The 17,712-nt window shown below is 44.2% G+C and overlaps 1 protein-coding gene across 1 annotated transcript in view; it reads left to right on the top strand.

Annotated features, from left to right (window-relative positions):
- Nucleotides 1-17,712, top strand: part of HYDIN (HYDIN axonemal central pair apparatus protein) — a 296,336-nt gene that overhangs the window by 248,108 nt on the left and 30,516 nt on the right. Inside the window, exons 63-72 of the mRNA XM_045534000.1 lie at nt 2,162-2,264; nt 2,471-2,758; nt 3,795-3,937; nt 6,491-6,709; nt 8,352-8,512; nt 11,461-11,558; nt 12,369-12,576; nt 13,697-13,909; nt 14,378-14,516; nt 16,737-16,902. Of these exons, the coding sequence (XP_045389956.1) occupies nt 2,162-2,264; nt 2,471-2,758; nt 3,795-3,937; nt 6,491-6,709; nt 8,352-8,512; nt 11,461-11,558; nt 12,369-12,576; nt 13,697-13,909; nt 14,378-14,516; nt 16,737-16,902 (1,738 nt within the window). The remainder of the gene's footprint in view (nt 1-2,161; nt 2,265-2,470; nt 2,759-3,794; nt 3,938-6,490; nt 6,710-8,351; nt 8,513-11,460; nt 11,559-12,368; nt 12,577-13,696; nt 13,910-14,377; nt 14,517-16,736; nt 16,903-17,712) is intronic.

The raw sequence follows: 17,712 nt of genomic DNA, 5'->3' as shown, positions 1-17,712 counted from the left end.
TATGTCTAGATATGGATTTCTCTAAATTTATCCTTCTTAGAATTCACCAGACTTCTTGATTCTGTGGATTGATGTCAAATCAATTTTGGAAAATTCCTAGACATATCTTCAAATATTGCATCTATTCCATTCTCTTTCATCTCTCCTTCTGGGATGCCAATTAAATGCGTGGAAGACCTTCTCACTATATCTTCTGTGTCTCTCAACATCACTGTATTTTCCATTCATTTTTCTCTGGACTTCATTCTGCATAATTTCTTCTGACCTGTCTTCAATTTATTAACTCTCCCTTTAGCCATATTGAATCTGATGTTAAACCTTTCCATTGAGTCCTTAGGTTGTTATTTTTTTCAGTTCTAAAATTACTATTAGGTTATTTTTCAGATTTGAATAATTTATTTTTATCGTCTCTAGATTCATGTTGAAATTGTCAGACATGGCTTTTATTTCTTGAACACGGTAATCGTAGCCATTTTTACCATCTATACCTGATAATTCCAAAATCCAAAGTCCCTGATATCTGCTGTTTCTGCTCATTCCTCCCCATGTTATCCTGTCTCCTCATGGGCCTGGATATCTTTTGATCGTGTGTTGAGTATTATATTTGAAAAGTTATTTAGAAAATATTTTGTCTTCAGAGACAATTTTCATTTGCTTCTGCCTAACATTTTGGGACACTAGAAATTCAGGATCACCTTAAGCCAGATTTAGGGTTTGATATTTTCTGGCTTACCAAGATGATTCAGAGCAGGAATGCTATACTTTGGAAGGCTGGTTTATATCCAGTTCCCCTTTCATATTTTGGTGCATACTTTGGAGTCCCAGCCCGGAGCAAAGAAAGCACTCTTGCCTTCACAGCCTTGGACTTCTGCCCTCTTAGCACCAAAAGACCATCAAAAGCACAGACAAGCCTCCCATCTACCTCTTACCGATTGGCAAGTGCTTGAGGACAAAAACATCCTAAAAAGTCAGACTGGCCTTTCTGGATTTCTAGGCTCTCACAGACCTTGGTCTAGTTATTCTTCATCATCTTTTTGGCTCTGTGATGCTTTTAAATTGTTTTTGTATGTTTAGTCTAGTATTTTTTGTTGTCTTGAATTCAGTTTACCTAGTTTACCCTTACTCTGCATTGTTTCCATTAGCGTGGCTTTATAAAATGTTGTAGCATCTAGTTCAGTAAATTCCTACCCATCCACTCCCTGTTTTTGTCATTTCTCTGAATAGTTTTGCCTCTTAGTCTCTCAGATCAACTTTAGAATATTTTATAATGTTCCTGAAAAAAATCCCATTGAGAAGCCTATGAACTATTTGGGGAGAATTTCTACTTTTAGAGTATTCAGACTCTCTACCGAGAGGAACATTTAGAATTTCCACCCATATATTTAGATCTTCTATTATGTCAATATTTCCTACATATAATTCCTCCGTATAGTTTCTTATTAAAATTATTTCTAAATATATATATTTTTTGCTTCCCATGTGATGTCACTATTTTTTCCTTCTTCATGCCTCATACTTTATATTATTTAACTTTGTTCATGATGGTGCCAGAATTCCTGTCTTCTGAGAAGGTCTGCTTATTTTTCAGACCTAAAATCGGATGTGTCACTTTAGTCTTATTTTCCTTCCATTGAGCCGGGAACCACCCCTTTCTCCAAGCAGGTCAAATGCCTGCCTTGTTTTTTCTCTTATCTTAGGAGGATGCTCAACATGACACTATCAGGCTACTAATGCACAGTACCCAGGAGATACTGGTTTTTTAGGAATTCACATTCATGCAAGCCCTCGTGGAATTACGAGTATTCATGTCCATTTTATTGATTTAGCATATGTCTTACAACTTTGTCTGTTAATAAAAGGGGCATTGTAAACCCCATTTTGACACTACCTGGCTGCGTGATCAGGAAAAATTACCTACACTCCTTGAACCTCCAGTTCCTCACTTAAATAACAAGGGCTGATCAGACAGAATTTTCTTTTGTCCCCTTCAGGTCTAATATTTATTATTTCCCTCCCTTAATAAAAAACTCAAAAGAGTGAATACTAGGCACAGTGACTTTTGGGGATCCTGCCCCAAAGGCAGCACAGTGTCTCAGCCCAGACTCAAAGCCCACGAGCAGCCTTGTAAGCCCAGTGCTCAGTCCCGCTTTCCTTCTGCCAGCTGCACGTGGACCTGCGCGACCCGCTGGGAGTCTTCTCACTGAAAGGGAGGCCCACGACCTCCTACATCTACATCACAGAGGACAACAAACCAAATGAAAAAGGTGAGTGGGGGGAGGGTGCTTCTAGAGGGCAGCGGTTCTTGGTGGCTGATTGGTTAGGGGACCATTCAGGGCCCAGTCTCATCACCACTGGCCTCTAGCTGGGGTTCATGCTCGTGCTAGGGCTGCTTTCCCTTCTACCAGGGTCTTTATGGGTACAAATTTCTTTAAAGTGGTTGTAAATCATATCTTCTCTTTTCTCTTTGCAGCAAAGAAAGCTCACACAGCCTGCCTGGTTATTTCTCCTGGAAATACAGCAGAAATTGACGTGTTTTTCCACCCCAAGAAGGTTGGGAGGGTGCAAGGCACCATCCGTCTGTCAGTGGTCAACAACCAGTACGAGGAGACCATCATCTACACGGTGGGAGAGGGCTATGAGGATGACATCACCTTGGACAACATCCACGGGCTGGTGACTCCCACCAGCCAGGAGGCCACAAGTGTCTCTGAGCTTGTAGAGATGGCAGAGGACAACACTGTGGTCGACGTGGTGGCAGGTGGGAGAAACAGCAGTGAGCTGTTGACAAGTATTGGCTCTCGGGTCACTTTAAATGAGAGTGAAATGTAAATAACAGGTTGGCTAGCTTCCTGGGAATTTCAGAGTGAATCTCCTCTTCATGCCTGTGTGCTCTGTCCTGCCTGCCTCAGTCACTGCTTCCATCCTGCCATTAATTCTCATGCTCACTCAGCGAATGTGTGTGAGCACCCGTGTGCGTGTGCCAGGTACCATGCTCAGCCCCAGAGTTGCAAAGATTAATAAGAAAGTCTCTGCTCTTAGGGAGCAGTTTTCCCTGTCTGTATCCTTTAGCTGGCTTGGATTGGCATTGCCTGTCTTGTTTAATTAGAGAGGGTGTGGGTTTGGTCCACCTCTAGAACTTCATTCTCCACGGCGTCACTACTCAATGATCCGTCTGAAGCTACAGCACCAGCATCACCTGGGAGCTTGTTAGAAATGGGAACCTACTGGATCCAAATCCACATTTTAACGAGATCTCTAGGTGATTAGCATATGTATTAAAGCTTAAAGTGCTGTTCTACAGTCTATCAAGCACTCATTTACTTGATCATATTCTTTGGGGTAGGAAACATATACTTCATTGTTATCATCAAATAGCAATTGTTAAGCAGCCTAATTATGTGGCTCATTGCTGTACAGCGAGTCATAAACACAGTCCCACAGTTTTTCTAGGAGCTTAATTACAGTGCTGGAGTGTACCAGTTAGGTGGTCTATACAGCATGTGTTGCAATCAACACTCCTCACATATCTGGGGTTTCACCCCTGTTTGCGGCTACGGGGTGAACTCTCTCTTGTCAGGGCTCAAGCAGGAGCCAGCAGTGAACCTAAGTTCAGAAATCAGATTTCATACCTATAATTGCAGATTTAGCAAATCAGAATACGAGAGTCTTCAGTAAATTTGAACTTCAGATAAACGATGAATAAGGGTGAAGCACAGTGTCTGTCAAGTACTGCGGGAGGAGGCCCTCCAGGGAGGCTGGGGAGGACTCACCAGCCTTTTGCTTCTAACCCCCAGCTTCTCTGGTGGACCACATCCAGTTTGGGGACTGCCGCATCGGAAACAGCTATAATGTGAGCTTCACAATCACTAATCACAGCCACGTGAACGTGATACGGTTTGAATGGCCCGTTTTAGCTACAGTGACTTTCTCCCCACAGGTAAGTGAAAACCATTCACTGTCTTCTGGACTCCCTTAGGCCTAAGCCAACCCCCCATCTGATTATCAGCCCTTTGCCATAGATGCAGGCAATGGGATGCAGGCACCTCAGGCTGGGAGGCAGCCCAGGGACCATCCTCACTCACACCTGGTGCTGAGCGCACTATTCATGTCCCCCCTGAGTAAGAGGGGAAGATGGAGAATGAAGTCTACCAAGACTGTTGCTAGGCTAATGTTGAGGAATTCCATGAAGGCCTGTGTAGATGAACACGGGTCCCAGTCTTCCTGTCCCACAGTGTGGACCTGCGTCTCTAGGTATGTGTTCTTTCAAGCATTACTCCTTCCAAAGTGCTTCACCAAAAGCTAAAATGGGGGTGGTAGGTTCTGTGGACAACTGAGTTTTAGAAAATGGTGCAAGTTACATCTTTCCCTTAAAGATTTCCAGTGTGCTTCAGTAGATTAAAACCTAGTCGGCCGGGCGCAGTGGCTCACACCTGTAATCCTAGCCCTCTGGGAGGCCAAGGCGGGAGGATCGCTCAAGGTCAGGAGTTCGAGACCAGCCTGAGCAAGACCCCATCTCTACTAAAAATAGAAAGAAATTATCTGGACAACTAAAAATATATAGAAAAAAATTAGCCGGGAATGGTGGCACATGCCTATAGTCCCAGCTACTAGGGAGGCTGAGGCAGGAGGATCGCTTGAGCCCAGGAGTTTGAGGTTGCTGTGAGCTAGGCTGACGCCACGGCACTCCAGCCTGGGCAACAGAGTGAGACTCTGTCTCAAAAAAAAACCTGGTTAACTTTGTTTGACATGGAATTTTCTAACCTCTTATTTTAGTATCTCACAGAGCACATTTTAGGAATTGCTGACCAAAGCTTGCCATTGAACAAGGCCTACAACTTCGTAGCAGATCACTGCCTCTGACCGGCGGTTGGTTTTTGTAGACAGCTCACACCTGAGTTCCCAAGACACTGGGACACCCACAGGCCTTCACTGCCCCCTGCTATGTTTACACACAGCCACTGAGGCTGCTTAAGCTTGGCACTCTAGGGGGATGGTGCAAGGAGGCTGGGGACTCTGCTTTATCACTTTGAAATCTTTGAGTGCTATTAGGAGTAAGTTTTGCTTCCTGGAGGGATGTAACGTTCATTTGAATCCTCCTGACAGATTCCAACCCCAACGTGGCCCAAATCCTACCCTAAATATTGGCTAGTGTAAACTGAGTGCTTACTATATGCTAGACACAGTTCTAAGACTTGGTTAATTCGTTTAATCCTTACAACAACCCTATGAGGTAAATACTAGTATTATCTGCATTTTACCTGCCAGGAAACAAATACGGTATAATCTAATAGGGTAATCTGATTTTGAGCATTGTTTTTGAAGGCAGAGATAAGCTTCTTATAGTCCATTTACATACACAAACACATATATGTACACACACATGTATGCCTTGGGAAGTACTAAGCTCTCTTCTCCCCTCATTTTCCAGAGGAAGGAGAGTGTTTTATCTGTCAGAAACATGATAGGACTATCATATATATGGTAGATAAGTAGGCATATGTGTGTATGTGTTTTTACTAAATCATAAATGATTTTATTCTACAGACCAAATTGGATGTCTCATATATCTGGTTATACTTCAGCAATTCCCAAGCTTTTTGGTCTCAGGACTCCTTTATACTCTTAAACATTATTGAGAACCCCAAAGAGCTTTTGTTTGTATGTATTATATATATCAATATTTACCAGATTAGAATTTGAGAATATCTAAAAGCATGTACATATTCGTTTTAAAATATAATAGTAAACCCATTACATGTTAATATAAATACCACATTTTCATGAAAATGGCTATATTTTCAAAAAATTGAGCAAGAAGAGTTGCATTATTTTACATTTTTATAAATTTCTTTAATATCTGGCTTAATAGAAGACAGCTGGATTCTCATATCTGCTTTTTCATTCAGTATGATGCAAAATCATATGGCATGTAACCTCTAGAAAGCTCCATTGTATGCTCCTGAGAAAATGAGACTGAAAGAGTCAAATAATATCTTTGTATTATGATGAAAATAGTTTTGACCTCATGGACCCCTGAAAAGGTCTTGGGGATCCCAAGGGTCCCCAGTATTTGATGAAGAAGTGGAAGGTGGTGGAGTGTGGCATTTGGAGCCAGACTGCCTGGGTGTGAATCCAGCTTTTCTGATATTAATGGCCTTGAGCAAGTAACAAGTTTCACGTCCATAAAGCAGGAGTAAGAACTCTACCTCTCAGAGGGTTGTTGTGGGGATTAGTGGAATCGTGTAAAGGTTTAGAATGGTGCCTGGAGCAAGTTAACAGTTTGGTAAATATTAGTTGCTCCTATTGTTATGATTACATTTCTATATAAGGACCTCTTATACATGTTTAAGTCAATCTACATAGACAGGCTTGACGGATGCATTTTTTGCCAAGACTTTTGGCTCCATCCCTTCTCTAGAGTGTCACCAGCAGGTATCAAGAGTCCTCAAGATTGAATTCTCACAAATACTAATACCAGGCTTTTCCCCAGGTGGGCCACCTCCACCCTGGGTGTGCCAAGGATGTAGTGGTGACCGTGAAGTCCGATGTGCCCATCAGCCTGAAGAAGATGCGGGTCAAGTGCAGGCTCTCCAGGATCACGTTTCAGCTCCCCACAGACCAGGTCCCTGACTGGGATGACCGAATGCGCACAGTCAAGTGGGTGGACATGCCCAAAAACACTTCTGGGACTTTTACTACAAAACAAAAAGTAAGTGGGGACATCAAGTGCGAAGCTGACCAGGCTTGGATGTCTCCTGCTCTCAAGTTTGGTGTCTCATCCTTTCCTTCTTTCACGGAAAAAACAAAAGGTTCCCATTCTACTTGACCTTGATTTCAAAAGTGACAAACCAAAATTCCATGCATGCTGCCTGCCATTCATACTACACGTCCCACACATCGTAACTGGTGACCGTTTGGCTTAAGTCTTGATGACCAGTTGAGGGAGTCCTCCCACCTTCTTCTTCAAAAAATGTCACGGCTAGTCTTTGTTTCCTTTTCCTCTCAGGGGTCCGGAATTAGATTGACTATAGTCTTTGGTTTATGACAGGATCTCATCTTGAGCTCGTGCATGCCCCTCTTTTATTCATTCCTTAGCTTCCTTTTAATAATATAATAAGCAGAGACTAACCCATACCCAACATGGGGCATAAAACATTGACTACCTATGTGGTTCTCAGTCACTCCATCCCTCTGCCTCCCTCCTAGAGGTAATCGCTGTCTTGACTCTTGTCTTGTTTGTTCCCTTGGTTTTTTCTTTCTTTTTTAACCTATGCATTCTAAATGGTATATTGTTTAGTTGTAGTTTTTAACTTTATTTTTTAAAAAGATTATTGCATGTGATCGTCCATATTGTTGCATGTGGCTCTAGTATATCCATTTCATTGCCATATGAAATTCCAATATTATTTATCCCTCGTTCTTCTTCGGAAAATTATTTGTGGTTTTGCTATTATGGACAGTATTTCTATGAGTGTTACTGTTCACATGGTGTTCAGTTGCAAGAGTTTATATTCCTAGAAGTGGAATTGATGAGTCATTGGATACGTGACCATTCAACTTTCCAAGATAATCCCCAAGTGTTTCCCAGAGTGTCTGTGCCAATGTATGCTCCTGCAGCAAAGAGATCTGATGGATCCACACCCTCACGTGGCATTGTCAGACTTCTTGATTCATTTGAATGAGTGGGAAATGGTCTCACAATGGGCCTAATTTGCATGTTCCTGGTCGCTAATAAGGTTGAATTTTTCTTCATATGATTATTGGCCATGCAAGTTAACACTGATATGCATGCCTTTGCATGCTTTTTGCCCATTTTTCAATTATAATATTTGTTCTTTGTTATTTTATTTTTGATAAACTCCTCTGTTCGTATTATTTGTCTACAATTATCCTTACCAAATGCATAGGTTGTCTTTCACTTTCTTTAATTTTTTGATTAAATAAAAATGTTCTTAATTTTAATATAGCCAAATTTATTAATCTCTTCTTTTATATTTATTACTTTTTGTGTTTATTTTTAAAACACTTCCCTTCCAGAAAGATATTCACCTCTATTTTTCTTAAGTTTAAGAGCTTTGCTTTTGATATTTAAGCCCTTGGCCCACCTGGATTTTATGTTATTATGTGAGGCAAGGATCCAATTTCATATTTTTCATCTAGATATCTAATCTTTCTAAATCTCTTTTTGGTTTATCCTCTGTTCCTAGTGATCTGCCAGGACTCTGTTGTCATATCCTTTACCTGAATTTTATATATACCTAGGATGTCTCTGGTCTCTCTATTCCATTCTGTTGTCAATGCACCTGTCCCTGTGCTCTGCATTGCTGAAGACACTGCTGCCTTTGTTCCAGGTGATAGAGACAGATCCTGAGCCCGCCCACTCAGTGCTAGAAGAATGCTACCGAGAACTGCAGCTTCAAATCAGTGCCGTCGTGGACTTCGCTTCCTACCAGTGCCAAAGGGGCGATGTGCACTTTAAGGAAACCCTGGTTTACCAGACCCGAGTGTTTGAGTGAGTCGTCAAAAGCTGCATGACACTAGTCAGAGAAGCTTTTTCATTCCATCATTCCCTTGCTCATTCATCAAACATTCATTTAGTGTCTATGACAGTGTATACCGGGTATCATATCTGTGTAGCATGCACCAGAGTGTCATCTTAGGTCCAATGAAACCTTCAGACCCACCAAGCTATTGAAGTTCACACTAGAAATCAAGATACAGGCCCGGAAACACAGTCTACCAGGAGGGTGGCATCGGGCCACCCTGTTCCACTTTTGTGGGAATAGTCCTTGCAGCAGCCTACACAGCCACCTAGGATCTGTTCTTATTGCCCGCCACCCAGGTGACAGCCCAGACAATATCCGCACTAGCGGGTACGGGGTCCATGGCTTAGAAGCCCACGCCGAACAGAAGCCAGCGTTTCTCATAACCACTCTAGATACAGCTTCCCGGTTCCCTGCAGAGAATATGCCCAGTTAGAAAAGTCACTATAGTCAGAGAACCACAAAGCTATGGCTTCCCTCCTAGTGATCATGGTTCCTTCCAGTTCACGTATGTTTTACTAATTAGGGGTCATTTTCACTATAAACAATGTCGCCTAATAATACAGCTGAGTTTTCTCCTTTAACAAATTTCCAGGGGAACAGAGCTAAAAAGTTAATTCAGAGTCAAATTTGTCTTTGAGAAGGAGAAAAGGTTATGTTAAACCTTCACCCACACTCAGACTCAGGGATCCAATGATGCCCTGGGCCCTGCCTTCCAGGAGCTCATTGTCTGGGGGTGGCCACGGGGGAATGGATAAAAATAGGAGAATTACCATTTACAGCGTAGTGTCTTGTGCATGGAGCGAAAGAGAACCTAAAGCAGATCCAAATATGGGGAGAGACAGTGTCAAGGAAGGCTTCCCAGACAAGGTGGTGGATTTTGGAGGACACATAGGAGGTAGCCAGGTGAGGAAGTGAGAATGAAGGGCCTTGTTGGCAGAGAGAGCAACATACACAGACAAACATGTCAATCACTGACATTTCTACTTTATAAAAATTAGTAATTAACTTGTTCACCTCATTTTGCATTTTTTGAACTTTAAATGTCCTCTTTTTTTTTTTTTTTTTCAGCTCTTCATGGGGCTACAAAAGCTCAGGTTATATACATTGTCCATGTCCCGCCCATCCCCCTGAGTCAGAGCCTCAAGCGTGTCCATTCTCCAGACAGTGGGCCTGGCACTCACCATGTAGTCATACCTCCATCCCCTCCCCCCACCCCAAGATATAAGAATGGCTAACAAACATATGAAAAAATGCTCAACATCCCTAATCACCAGGGAAATGCAAATCAAAACTACAATGAGATTCCACTTAACTCCAGTGAGAATGGCCTTTATCAAAAAATCCCAAAACAACACATGTTGGCGTGGATGCGGAGAGACAGGAACACTCATACGCTGCTGGTGGGACTGCAAACTAGTGCAACACCTGTGGAAAGCAATATGGAGATACCTTAAACAGATTCAAGTAGACCTACCATTCGATCCAGCAATCCCATTATTGGGCATCTACCCAGAAGAACAAAAGTCATTCTATAAATGTCCTCTTAAATTGCTATAGAACCAGAAGAGCTGCGAGGAAGTAGGATCTCCTGCTGATAGCCGTTTCACTCAAAGCAAGGGTCAGCACGTTATGGTCCACAGCCTGTTTTTGTAAATAAAGCTTTGCTGGCACATAACCACGCCCCTTCATTTACGTATTGCCTGTGGCTGCTCTTGCACTCCAAGAACAGAGTCATGTAGTTACACAGACCATAGGGTACACAAAACCCCAAAATAACTTACTGTCTGACCCTTTGCAAAACAGTTTGCCCTGACCTAAACCAAGTACTGTTTTTATGAAAAGTACTCTGTGCCACTGAGATTTCTCCACTTTATAAAAATTATCTTTAGGATAAATACCAGTGTTCATAAATTCACACAATAAACACAAGCCCCTGTGGTCAAGGCAGTTGATGTCAGGCACACGTGCACAGTCTGCTGGACTGGATCGTGGAAATCTAATCTCTACACCCCACTCCAGACCTACCCCCTCCCAAACTCCTGACTCTGACTACTCCCCTAAAACTGGAAAGGCATTTGTATTCAGCTCTCTGACAGTGTCATTTTCTAGTATCAGGCTTCATCTTCCTGCTGTTACTGTGATCAAGTTCGAAAGGGATTTCAGAAAAAGCTTCTGTCTCCCTGCCCTTGTCTTAAAACAGGAAAACTTGAGGCAGGAAAAGCCTCTGCTGATTGAGAGTTTGAGTTCAAAGCAACTAAAATCCAAGTCTGTGTCTCAGCCAGGGTAGATGTTGCAGGCAGGGGTCAAATGGCTTTTGATCACAGCGACATTGTTGCTGGTGGCAGGTGATGCAAAAACAGAAGGCCTAAAGAATTTCCTGAGGGAGGTGCTATCATGTAAAATACATTTTGTTTCCTCTCTCCTGGGAATTTTTCAGGATCACTGTGATGCATGCTGAGAGCTCATTGCATAGGGTGTTGGTAGTACACAAAATGCTAAACTTTTGGATATTTTTACTTTTAATCACTATGTATATATTTTATGTGTTTTAGAAGGAAATATAAGTGGTACATCAAATGCATGATTTTAGATGCAATTGTTTAAAACTTACTCTTTAAAAATGATTTAAGAAACGAAATGACTTGACAAAGAAAAGAGTTACCAGATGCAGTGGCTCCTGCTTTCAATCCCTGGTATGTGGGAGGCTGAGGTGGGAGGATCACTTGAGGACAAGAGTTCAAGATCAGCCTGGGTGACATAGCGAGACCCTCGTCTCTAAAAAATTAATAAAAATAAAATGAGAAATAATATTTTGAAAAAAGAAAACAATTCAGTAACAGTATAGGTAACATGCAGGCAGGACAAAAATCACCTGCAGTGCATTTCTCAAGTCTGTTCCCTGATTGATTTGCAGGTTTGACCTGATTAATTCAGGACGTGTGCACCTGGAATTCAGCTGGATCTCAGAAGATAACTCAAGGGCAGTCAGCTTTGCAATGCCAGAAAAACAAGGTAAATGCAATGACAGGTAAAACCCAGGACCTGACCCGAGTCACCAGTTGGAGCAGAGCCTTGTTCATGGAGAGGCTAGTACTGCTGAGATGGCCTCCTAAGTAGCTAAGGAAAAGCAGAGCAGAGGCCTCGTGCAGTCTGCAGAGCTAAATGGGCCTAAGCGACTCCAGAGCTGACCTCTTCCCTGCAGGAGCCCAGCCCCTAGGCACCCCACTAGGCCAATGCCCCATCTCACCGATGTCTAGGAATCTAGTATATAAGATTTTAACCTTCTGGGAGATTACAGACCCCTTGGAGAAACTGATGAAAACTGTGAACCACTTTCCCGGGAAAACACATGCCCATGCCCAAGTTTGCATTTTATACATGTGAAGCACCGGAAAAAGGCCCAACACTTGGTGGGCAAATAATCTTTATTATTATTTCAGTTTTAGAGATTCACAGACCTTTCAAATGGGCCCATGGATAGGGGGCCAGATTGTAAACCCCTACTTCAGAACAGTGATTTTTCCAAAAATTATGTTCACAGCCCATTATTCTAGGGCAGAAGATCCACAGACACCTTCTCAATCCACCCCCTTGAGCCAAAAGGAAACAGGTTTGAAAGCTATGGAATTAATAGAAATATTTTTCATGTCTTGTGAGATACGTGAGCCAATTCCTTACCTCTAGTGCCCAAGATTAAGTTCACCTGCTACGAAAGAGAGCTCACAGACCCCACAGAGAGTCCCTAAGGACCTGCGAGTGGGCTGCCTTCCCCGTGCCTCTCACTGCAAATTCAGACTGTCACCAGGTTCTGTCTGCCCCCAGGTTTAGCTCAGAGAGATCAGCTTAGTCAGGGCACGCTGCACACAGGCAGCACCCTGGACAGCACCATGGACCACTGCGCCGAGGGCTCCCCACCAACCTTCTCCGTGGAGCCCTCCTCAGGCATCGTACCTGTGGGGAAGACGCAGAAGTTCAAAGTGAAGTTCTCCCCGTTGGATGTTGGAGACTTTGAGAGCAACCTTTTCTGCCAGTAAGGAAACCTGCTCTCTGAAACCCCATCTTTGCAGGCACAAAACTGCAGCTCCGATCCTCATTCTGTCCAACCACTGCCCCTATTCTGTCCAACCCTAGACCCCCCCCCCCCACAGATTGTCACTCTTCCCTTTGGAAAGGTGGACAGGGACCAGGCTTTGAAGAACAAGGAGAATTCGTTCTTTGTCCTGTTCATCAATCCTTTCCAGATGCTTCCCCCTGCCTACTTCCCCCTTAGCCACAGACAGGAGGCCACTTACCAACAGAGGGTGACAGCCAGATGGGTTCCAATCCTTGGGCAAGCATGAACTTGGGAAATCTTTCTTGTACCTTCACTGAGACTCCGTTTCCTCATATGTAAAATGCAAATAACAATACCCACCTTGCAGAATTGTTGGGAAGATTAAATGAGTTCATTCACATAAAGAGCTTAGGACAGTGCCTGGCACACAGTTAATACCAGGTGGTGGTGGAGGTGGTGGATCTGGCATGTAGCAGTGAGAGAAAAACTAATCCAATAACATCTGACAGTGAAAGTCCCAGTGTGGCACCCACACCCAGGAAAGCTCGAAGGAGAACACATGCCTCACAGAGGAATCCTGTGAACCATGGCCTAGAGTGGCAAAGACCTATGTGAGCTGTCAGAGCCTCCTTGAACCCCGCAGTCACACCACAGAGACCCCTCCCACACCTAGGCCACCTCAGCTTGGCCCTGGGGCTAAGATTCTGTGCATATCCAGTTCACCTTCCCAAGGAGCTCACTCAGGATACTTTTCTTAGGATTTCCAGGCCACTTTTCATATCCCACTAAATGCCTATGGGCCCAGAGGGTAAGACTGAGCTTATGTCACAGCAGGGAGATTTTCTCACCACTGAGGGAAGAAGTAACTTGCGACCATCCTAAGGATGTTAGGTACACAGAAGGAGCCAAATTCAGGCTCCTTGTGCTCAGCCCATCCATGCAGTCAAGGCACTGAGGTAATGTCATTGACCAAGACAGACCCAGCCTCTGCTCCCATGGAGCTCACGTGCTGGTGGATGTAATATTCATTTCCAACCAAGAGAACAACAACTGATTACAAAATAAAATAGAAATAAAAGTAACCTTATCCTTTCAGGATTCCAAACCTGCCACCTGGAGAGCAAGGTCCGGTCCTAGTAGCAAAAGGACGAAGCTCCTTGCCCATCTGCCATTTTGACCTGAAGGACTTCGACTACATCAGCGGTCTTCGGCACAACCCCGAGCTCCGAGGGTCTGGTAGTGGCGCTTTGGATCCAAACACCCGGGTGATCGAGTTCACCACTGTGGGCGTAGGAGGGAAGAATCTCCAGTGAGTTCCTTACATTTGCATTGGTTCGATCCGTATCAGTTAATCCTTCTAAAGAACTCAGAAGACTTTAGAGAAATGAGCTAAACTGACTCCTAAAAGCAGGCTTGATATCCTGGGGTTTGACCTGAGTTTTAGAGATTTGACTTTAGAGAGCTGTTAGAGTAAGGAAGCTGAATTCTGTCTCCTTAGTTTTGACACTGGGGAAAATTTGAAAGACCTCCACCTTGACTGCAGAGGATCCTTAGGACAGATGTGGCCTCAACGGCACTGTTACTCCAAAGTCCAGAACCCTCCCCATGCTTCGGATCCCTGGATGAGATGAAGTTTTCATTTCTATAGTAACAAAGTGCTCAGAACAGTTCTGGTTCCCAGATGGGGGGGCTGCATTAGACCCAGGTTCTAAGAAAGTTCTCTTAATCCTCAGTCTCTGCTCTCACTCTCTGCTGTCAATTCTTCCCCCTTGGCCAGGACCTTTACAATCCTGAACCCGACCAATAGCACCTACTCCTTCTCCTGGATCTCTGAAGAAACCGAAAGTCTCCAGAACCCTCCAGCCTTCACGTGCCTTACAGAGAAGGGCTTCATCCACCCTGACAAGAAAGCTGAGGTGTGTGCAAATGAGGACCACGCAACCCAAGGCTTAGGTCATTCTCACCATCTCTGCACAGCAAGTGTGCCATAGACAGTAGGTGGAATTAGAAAGAACACTCTGCCTAAGGGTGTGTCAATCAACAAGTATTTATTGAGTGGTTACCATATGCGTTGGGCAATCCTGATAAACAAGTCAGACCTGAGCTCTCCTGGCTGAGCGTAGAGAAGCAGACAGCTCTAGTATTTACAGTTTTTAAAATTGAGGTTATCCAAGCAGCAAAGGTTAATGAGACATCAATGCCTGGGTACTCTAGGACTTACACAGTAGCATGACATAAAGGGTTATCTTTGTCCAAGGGGCCGATGATAGTGAACGGACACTGATATGTTTTCACTTGGGCAGGCCAAGGAGCAAAACAGAAAAGTGGAGTCGTGGCCCATGGCTTAGTCCTAAATGTTTACACAGTGGTATGCAGCAGGGGGTCAGACTTAAAGAAACAGGAACTTGCTACCCAAAACAGATTGGTGGGCTCCACGTCTAGTAAGTTCCACAGAGAATCTTGAAGGTGGAAATAAATCCATGAAATAAAAATTATGACCTCAAATGCCTTCAGGAAGGTCACACAAATGAATAAAGCAGGCCAAGGGGACAATGACAGGGAATGCCGGGCACCAGGGCCCACCAGCCACAGCACTTCTCTGGCAAATGACCACCGTACAGACAAGGGGCCCAGGGAGGCCAACTCTCCCAAACTTTTCAGGAGAAGCCAAAATTCCAAATTTCTATGTGAATCGCCCTATTTGACATATTGGTAGCTAGTTCAATATTTTTTTAGCACTTCCCAAACCAAACTAAACATATCTGTAGACCCCACCTGATTTTGACCTCTGTGTGTTATCAGTGCCCGGCCATCTAGTTAAACGTGGCTGGATCCAGGAGCTGGGTCCACCACAGGCAGAGTCCCGCTTGGATGTGGCCCCATTACAGCCCAGAAATGTGTCAAAGATGAGCCCAATTTCTAGAGAGGCAAGTTTCAGAATCCATCATCCAGAATCATGCTGGTCTTTGGGTGACAGTAGTGTCATTGAGGTGACATATCTCCAGAACACCTCCCCTGTACCAACCTGGCATTGGCATGGACCATTCATGTTAACCCGTCTAGTTCTCTTCTGGCCAAATGCCACTGTTCTTCCACTGAGTCCTAACTAATTGAATGCAGAGACTCACTCAGGTTAGCTAAAAAGAAAAAGAAAAGAAAGGACCAGGGGCACCTTTTGAGATTGGACCTTCCTTCCAGGACTCTGCTTGTTTCTACCCATTCTCTCTTCACCATTTATTTATTTATTTTCCAGTTGCTTGTAACTTCCCTGAGCAAATGGGTACCGGCCTGCCATGGCCAACGCACCCTCGTGGTTTCCCTCACCGTCGGCTCCACTGCCACCTGGCCCAGCCACTCACTTTCTTTTTTTTTTTTTTTTTTTTGAGACAGAGTCTCACTTTGTTGCCCGGGCTAGAGTGAGTGCCGTGGCATCAGCCTAGCTCACAGCAACCTCAGACTCCTGGGCTTAAGCGATCCTACTGCCTCAGCCTCCCGAGTAGCTGGGACTACAGGCATGAGCCACCATGCCCGGCTAATTTTTTTTGTATATATATTTTTAGTTGGCCAGATAATTTCTTTCTATTTTTAGTAGAGACGGGGTCTCACTCTTGCTCAGGCTGGTCTCGAACTCCTGACCTCGAGCGATCCACCCGCCTCGGCCTCCCAGAGCTAGGATTACAGGCGTGAGCCACCGCGCCCGGCCCCAGCCACTCACTTTCTAATTCCAAACCTGCGGGAGAGAAACCTGGTTGGCCCTGCTAGTCATGTTGTGTTGGACTGTGTACCAGGCTGTGGACAAGCAAGTGGATTGTCTTTCTTTGGGACAGGTGCCGATTCTTTGGTCTAATCAGCTATGGTACAACCATGCCATCCAAAGACATGGCACAAAATATGACAACTTAACCAGCAGAGGCTGTGGGTAGGGTAGGCTCCTACTAAGGACGTGTGGCCAGGGCAGATAGACATTGATGCTGCTGGTACAGCTGCACCTACCTGCTCTTACAGGGACTGTAGAAAGGTGGCAATAACCTGGTAATGTCAACTGCCATGACCCTGGTGCTGACAAGTCTCCAAGGGCACATGGAGTAAGCAAACACAAGCACCCGTCACCAGTCTGTTCCACATTGTCTTCTTAGATTGTGTTCCAGTTCACGCCTTCCCACCTGGACATCACGGAAGCATTATGGACTTTCCTAGTCCCTGAACACAACATCATGGTCCCTTTCCTGCTGATAGGTAAAGCCACCGACCCGCTCATCTCCCTGGACAAGTCACACCTCAACTTCAGTTCCCTGCTCATTGGTAAGGCTGCCCTGTCCGTTTATATTTAGACTTGGCAGGATCTGGGCCAGTCATTAGAAGCAGCCTGGGGTGGGGCACTTCCCTGGTGCCTTCCAGGAGCAGCATGTCAGAGGGCCTCGATCACTTTTCAGAAAGCCACAAAGCATTTACCTCTCAATCTCATTTTGATCAAGTGGAGTGCATCTTTTAAACCTGCACACTAATAGCTCAAGGAAACGTGGGAGCCTTGTTAAAGATCCTCCTTGGCAGATGCCCTTAGGGCCTGGACTGACTCTTCATTTCCAGAGTCTTCCCCATCCTGCCTGCATGGGCCCCAGATTATGGGCTGTGTTTGTCTGCTTCCTGGTCTGTGCCGCAGTGGCCAGATTGCTCTCGCATCTGTTCACACATTGGTTTGGTTCAACTGTCCTTTATAACCCTGAGAACCTCTCCCATGGCTGTGATATCTGTGTGTGTGTGTAGAATACAACTAAAGCCAGATGATTCTTTTAATAATTCATTAGATTTTTATTTATAAAATAATATTCTTCGTAGTATTTTAAGTCAATCAATGTGGTACCGTATAAGAAAAAATTAAATCTCTCCCCATCCATCCTAACTCAGCCTTCCCTTTCCATCAAAGGAAACCAATGTTAACAGCTTGGTGTGTATTTTACTGATACTCATAAGTAGGTGGGAGGGGAGATTATGGCATTTACTAAGGGTTTGAACAAATAAATGAGCAATATAGCATAAGAATAATAACAGCAAGAGAAAGTTTAATCCAGGCATGCAAGGGTGGCACACTTCAATATAACCATTGTGTCAGTA

This window comes from Lemur catta, chromosome 20 (genome assembly GCF_020740605.2).
Source record: "Lemur catta isolate mLemCat1 chromosome 20, mLemCat1.pri, whole genome shotgun sequence".
In the NCBI taxonomy this organism is placed as follows: Eukaryota; Metazoa; Chordata; class Mammalia; order Primates; family Lemuridae; genus Lemur; species Lemur catta.
Note: the sequence above shows the minus strand (reverse complement) of the source record. Positions and strands in the feature narration are given on the sequence as shown.